General features: G+C 36.4%; 1 protein-coding gene across 1 annotated transcript; it reads left to right on the top strand.

Annotated features, from left to right (window-relative positions):
- The first annotated feature begins 809 nt into the window (after window positions 1–809).
- Window positions 810–5475, top strand: LOC144449260 (alpha-N-acetylneuraminate alpha-2,8-sialyltransferase ST8SIA3-like). Its single transcript, XM_078139773.1, has 6 exons — window positions 810–841; window positions 1728–1898; window positions 2213–2351; window positions 3521–3639; window positions 4095–4185; window positions 5345–5475. The coding sequence occupies exons 1-5, from the start codon at window positions 810–812 to the stop codon at window positions 4162–4164; spliced, it is 531 nt and encodes a 176-aa protein (XP_077995899.1). The 3' UTR covers window positions 4165–4185; window positions 5345–5475.
- The last annotated feature ends 1379 nt before the right edge of the window (window positions 5476–6854 follow it).

Genomic DNA, 6854 nt, shown 5'->3' with positions numbered 1-6854 from the left:
GATAAATATATGTACCAAATTACTACCATGGAATTTGAAACCTGTATCCTTTAAAAAAACGACCACAGTGATAGGTTTTCGTTTGTGCCGATTTCAAAACGTATGAATAGCAGCCACGGTCTCGTCTAGTACAGCAAACCAAAATGAGTGTTTTTGGCCAAGATAACATTGGCGCGTAAGCAGGGGAATGTATGCATGTTTAAACAATTAACACAAACATGCCTGTGAACAACGATGAGCGAAGTTCAATTGTATAGATCTGCGCTGATCCTTGATTGGATATTTAATTAGTATTCAACAGATATTGTCTGTATGTATGTAAACGTTACGTCCCATTGTGTACACGTTCACGTATTCATTTCTTGTAGCTGAAATCGTATTTTCGCGTTGCTTACAAACCTAATTTTGATACTATACCGATTGACATTTTCCGTAAACAAAACAACTAACTTGTAGTATCTGAATCTAGTTTGTCCTACCTCCAGATCGTTGCTGGGGTACACAGGACACGACGAAATGATATTTTCCATTGCTTATGGTAGTTACATACAAACGGGACAATACTGGTCTATTTTAAGTAGTTCTACACAATGAATATTAATGGGTTGTACTAGATATAAAAAAGGAGAGGGATGACAATGTATGGAGACGTAATAAACGCATATTTTGATATTCAAATGTAAATTTAATGTGCTACATAACTCCGAATCCTGCATCGTTTCCCCTACATGTATGAACATTGAAATGTGCTTTCTATTGATTCATTGAGTTGTGAGCCTTCATTGGAGGTGTGTCGTTTGGAATGTAGTATGACAGAGAATCCAAACTCACGAAGATTTCGGTTAGTCATCCCGCATACACACTCTGCTGTGGCATATCACATTATATTAGGACTACATGGACACTAGGAGTGTAATCATTTCTGACATCCGTGCATGATGCGACACCCTGGATGGACGTTCTATAGGAAGTCGGATGATTTTGTCTATGCAGACACCGGTGTGAATATAAAAAAACAACTTTATTGATAGCATTATCATGGCACAACCCCTAGTACTGTGTGGATGTGTATGGAATTGTTGTCGAAAGTTTTCCGTCACCAAAATACGCATACTGTATATTATATGTTTAGTTTGTCCAATGATATTTTATCTTATACTTGCGAGGAACTATACGGCTACACATGCCCGATCGATCAAACTTTCGACAAAGAGTGGGTTGAAGTTAGAATCTTCTTTCACAAGGTAGGTTTAATTGTACTGAATGAATGAATAGGGACGGGCCAGTGTTGTTAGTAGTTCAAACCGCTGTTTTAAGTTAAAACGCATGTTGATACCTGTGTCAATAGTGTAATATGGCTGAAAACAAGCCGTGCCACCCCCGACCACTGTAGAAAAATTTTCTGTAGTGGTCTGAGGTGTAACTGACATGCTAATTAACCGAGGCTAGGCGAGACGAGACGAGACATGATGAGATGGGATATTTTATGATATGATATTTTATATGATATATGATATGATATAATATGACATGTCGCTTACTGCCATATCAACTGCATTAGCTCCAGTGTAACTCTTAAATAACGAAATTTAGACGAGGAAAAATCGCAAAGGATGGTAATAAAAATGGTTATTGTCATACAATGTTGTTAGATCCAGTACTTGCGATGAGGATGTGTCAGATTTAAAAGGCGCTTTTTTCATGCTTCGTTCATTGCGTTCAAACAGACAAGAACACTGGCAAGAAGAAAATAACCAAAGTATACCAGTGGACGTCAGGCAGAAGTTCAACCTTTCAGAGGAATATACCAACCCGTTAGGTTTTATAAATGATATCAAACAAACAATGATGCAGACGTTACCATGGACACATAACATTATTAACAGGGATAAAATCAGGTGAGTGAACATAAAGGGAAATGTACATTGTACATGTATTGTGCGATTAATGTCATGACTGTGGTGTGTGTGTGTGTGTGTGTGTGTGTATGTATGTATGTATGTATGTATGTATGTATGTATGTATGTATGTATGTATGTATGTATATGTGTGTGTGTATGTATGTGTGTGTGTATGTATGTATGTATGTATGTATGTATGTATATGTGTGTGTGTGTGTGGGGGGGGGGTGTACGACCATTTTCAAAATATAAATGTTTCCAAACACACTGTACGTAGACAATATCTAACAAAGTATTGATCTCTTTCACAGACGCCATTTTTCCGCATCTGGAGTTAAAACGGCATTTTATATGAACGCCCGAGAAGATAAAGTTGGAGAACGATTACATCTTACCACAAGAAACTGGACATTTGTCTTGTCAAGGGATTTTTACAATCAATTAATAAAGGTAAGTTTTAATTCACGGACAAAAAAGAAAATGTGTGCGTAATAAGTTGGGATCCCACGTGCACACGAAACGTGCTGTCTAGATAACATGCATAAAGCTTTCGATTCCTTTTCTAGCTTCAGGAGGAATGCTCATTTTTGTCTGTCTGTCTGTCTGTCTGTCTGTCTGTCTGTCTGTCTGTCTGTATACACTCTAGAGTCATGTGTTCAGTTATTGAACACATACTAGAACACTTAATTGTAGCATTTTTTTGAATGCAGTGTATGTGTTCAGTAAGAAAACTAGAACACGTGTTCAGATTTAGAACATACAGTGTTTTTAATTGAACACCTAACAGATAATTCAAAATCATATGAAATAGAACACTTGCCGCATCAGTACACTCTAACATATACGATGTGTCCTAAGCGTCAAAATGTTATTTGTTTGTTCATGTGTGTGTGTGTGTGTGTGTGTAAAATTGATTAAATGAGCCAATACTTGGTAAGATATCTTATATGGATCAATCATTGTATTACTAACATCTTTGCAAAATTGGATAATGATTATCACAATCAAAATATTTTCTTATTTTTTACCGGCGCACTTCTAAAAGTGCTGAAATATTTTACAAATACTCTGTATAAATATCATCCTAATTTGCATATCATTTTACACAAATTGCCGACTTTCCAAAAATCACGGAGTTGTTCGAATGTCACAAATTCTTTCAGAAACCCTTGTATATCAGATTAATTTCCACAATAAATGACATTATTTGTGTATTTAAAGAAGAATACAACTTTTAATCACATGATAATGATGAATGCTACACGGGTGATTTATTGAGTGATACATCTTGAAATGTTATGAATAACCATAGACCCTACACCAACGTTGTGGAGGGTCGTTTGAATAACTAGTGTGATATTTGTATTATGATTGAATAAGCTTATTTATGAAGCCTTTTTGTAGAAACTAACCCTTTTAGCACTTTCTATTTGTATTTGGCTCCCAAGGTCAGACTACATTTTATGGTACGTATTGCGTTCTAGTATTTGGTTAGTGATGGCTGAAATGTGAAGACGATATGATAGATAAATGCTGCTTAAAATTGAAATGTCAGTCTTTCTGACAGTAATTTATTAACTTGTTGTAACGTCAACTGTTTGCATTTTATCAATTCGTAGGGGCGACCTGGACCATTTCAAAAGACGAGACCCAAGACATGTAGTATTGTTGGAAGTAGTGGTATCTTACTGAACAGTAGATGTGGTGCACAAATAGACAAAGCTGATGCAGTGTTTAGGTAAGTGTATATACCGTTATATCCTTCAGAAAAGAAACATAATATTATAGCAAATGAAAATGTTATTCACTTTAGGTAAACTTAGCTACTTGCATTGCACCACTGGAGACATCTTAGTTATGTTATAAAACATAGTTTCATATAGTGATAGTATGTAGCATCTATTCCCTTGCCTTTCTGCAGTCTAGGCAAATAGTTGCTACGTGACATCCCTCGAAGTAATAGACGTGTACTTGTACCCTCATAACTAGGCAATAAGAGTATGACATTTTACAGGGTGGACAAGTTTATAACATCATTTTACAGAGTGGACTGATTCCCTCCTCTTAGTCCAATGACAACGTTCTTCCACACACCATCATCATAATGTTGTGAAGAATCGGGAGTATTAAAGGTTGTACGTAAACCACCACTAACTTCTACAATCTCGTACTCGTTTTAATCTTTTTCAACAGGATAAATTCTCCACGGTTAAAGCCATTCAGAAATGACGCAGGCAGGAATAGTATCATTTACTACATTTAACAAATCTATATTTCGCAAAAGGTAAGATGAATTGTTTGGAATTGTCATCTTTGCAATGTTGAACTTGCTGTCTATGCATTAGAAAATACTAATACATGTAGTTAAAGAAACTTCTGAAACTTGACTGTGTCTGCTTTGAGTAATACTTGTAGGATGCTTCACAAACCGTGATAGTCAGTAACATGCTCTATCCATGCCCATGTTCAATCTCCTACTAAAGTCGCGGCTACGAAATTGTATATCAGTGAGACATATTCCTTGTTGGTAACTTAGTTCCCTAGTTTGTTCTTGCTTTAATCTTGGGGCTTTCAAAAGTCTGTCATTCTGCTGCTCTAAGACTTTGTATCTAGTAGTATCACAAAATGATATATTTTGCGTGTAATAAGTGTTTTGGAGAAGCGATATCCTGGGTTTAAGGCAAAGATATTTTCCAGTGGGGAACTTATGCTACGCTTCAGTTTTATCCCGTTTCTATGATATGCAAGAAATTGCTTGATTTTGGTAATGTCATGATTTTGAAAACCAAAACAACATTGAAAGATATACGCAATATCATCTACATACTCTCTTGTTAGAGTTATTTCAATGATTGGTTTTCTGTAAGGACAATGGACACTGCTTGATGTTGAGACTAGTCATGAATGATTGTCGTATTCGTTTTCTTCACGACATACATCAATTCCAGGACCCTCACCTTGAACTCTGTTTGTTGTCACTCACTATAGTATTTACTCACTTTATCACATAAATGCGTGCATATCTTCTACTGTGAGTGGCATGAGTTTGATACCTTTACCTACCGGCTCGAATTTGTATTAGTGCGCGGAATCATACTCGGAGCATTATGACGTAAACCTAACATTCATTTCATGGGATTATATATAATTGAATTTATAGGTATGTTTCACTGAATACATTTTTTGTTTGTTTGTTTGTTTGTTTGTTTGTTTGTTTGTTTGTTTGTTTGTTTGTGTGCTTGTTTGTAACATGGCAAAATACTTTACATTGATGGATAAATGAATGGGTGGATGGATGAATGGATGGATGGGTGGGTGGGTGGGTGGATGGATGGATGGATGGATGGATAAATGGATGGATGGGTGGGTAGATGGATGGATGGATGGATGGCGAGATGGATGGGTGGATGAACTGGGAGTTACTATATAATATTTGATTTCAGGTATGCTTCACTGAAGACAAGGTGGACTAAGAAAAGATTTGTGAAGGAAATGAAAGAAGCTGTTGCAGGTGGTTTTCTGTGTTTTTTTATACATGCGAAGAAGAAAGTGCCCAGAATAGTGACACGGGGGATAAATTTATTAAGTAAAAGTGGTGTTCAACTTTTGGTAATGCATCCCCATTCTATGAATGCAATGAATAAAGCATGGAGGCCTTGGGGAGTGGACAAGTTTATAACATCAGGTAACCTATTCCACAATTTACATTTTGATATTTCGGTGTTCTTTATCATTTCAAAGTATATGTTATGTCTTCCTGCATACTAGTGACACCTAACAAGACTGAAACACAATGTTGTACTTTCTCGAATGTGAACGAATGATTAATTAGTTGCCCACTTGTGTTCCTAACCGATCTCGTTCCAGTTACACATTAACGGGTGATTTGTGGTCTTACAAGCTGCTGTACTTAGTAGGGAACGCCCTTTCAGACTATCAAACTTGTTTTACCGACATACTGTTTGTTGCCGTCAGATGTTGTGATTATCGATACTGGTGATCATAAACAGAAGAATGCATGGAAACCACAACATTCAGAGACAACAAAATGACCGTGGAATTGGATGTCACAGTACTTCATGTCATGATAGAAAATAAGAGCGAATTCACGGTCCACAACCATCATGATGGAAAGCAAAGTAGCTCAATAACCACTTCACGTGCGGCCAACCGAATATATGTGGTCTTATGTAGATTTTTGAAGCATGGCCACTACTAGGCTGTAAAGTTCCTTATATGATAAGAATCAGTAATTGAATGGTATTCCTCTTAATTACAGGACTTTATATGACGTCAGTGGCAATTGACATTTGTGATGAAGTTCAACTGTATGGATTTTGGCCAATGGACTACGGACCTGATGGTCAGAATGTACGATTTCATTATTATAATGATGTAGGAAAAATAAACATACATGACTTTTCGGTGGAGTTTTTGATATTGGTGGAACTTCATCGACTTGGGGTTATCAAGTTAAACATAGATCAATGTACTTGACACATCAGTCTGAAACACGGAACATTTCAAACTGATACCATTATGGCTTCAAAAATGTGGATTGGTCGATGAGTGGATGAGTGGGTGGATGGATTAATGGTTTTACATATGTTTGTCATTCTATATCCATCTCTTAGCCATTATAAGGCTTTTTTAATTTTATTTTTACTGTTTTGGAAGTGGAATTTTTCCAAATAGCTGCCCGCATAATAAAAGTGACTTATACAATCTCAAGCAAATTATAAATAATGGGACTCATTTTTCCATGCTGTCTTGGTTGAACTATTGTTTAACAGTTCACAGTATGCAAATTGCCATTGATTCTGGATTAACCTTTTATATATCCAAGATCAAAGTCAAGATCAAGACACAACATAGCAAAATGCGAATAATTATATTCATGACATTATTGGGCTCATTTCGGGGATGACACTTTCTGAGAGTGCGAGCTCGAAT

The sequence above is a fragment of the Glandiceps talaboti genome, chromosome 18 (assembly GCF_964340395.1).
Source record: "Glandiceps talaboti chromosome 18, keGlaTala1.1, whole genome shotgun sequence".
Lineage (NCBI taxonomy): Eukaryota > Metazoa > Hemichordata > Enteropneusta > Spengelidae > Glandiceps > Glandiceps talaboti.
Note: the sequence above shows the minus strand (reverse complement) of the source record. Positions and strands in the feature narration are given on the sequence as shown.

Coding starts and splice junctions, on each gene's coding strand:
- LOC144449260 (XM_078139773.1), top strand. CDS start 810: ATGACAGAGAATCCAAACTCACGAAGATTTCG. Junction 842..1,727: donor CCAAACTCACGAAGATTTCG/GTTAGTCATCCC, acceptor GCGTTCAAACAG/ACAAGAACACTGGCAAGAAG. Junction 2,352..3,520: donor TTTACAATCAATTAATAAAG/GTAAGTTTTAAT, acceptor ATCAATTCGTAG/GGGCGACCTGGACCATTTCA.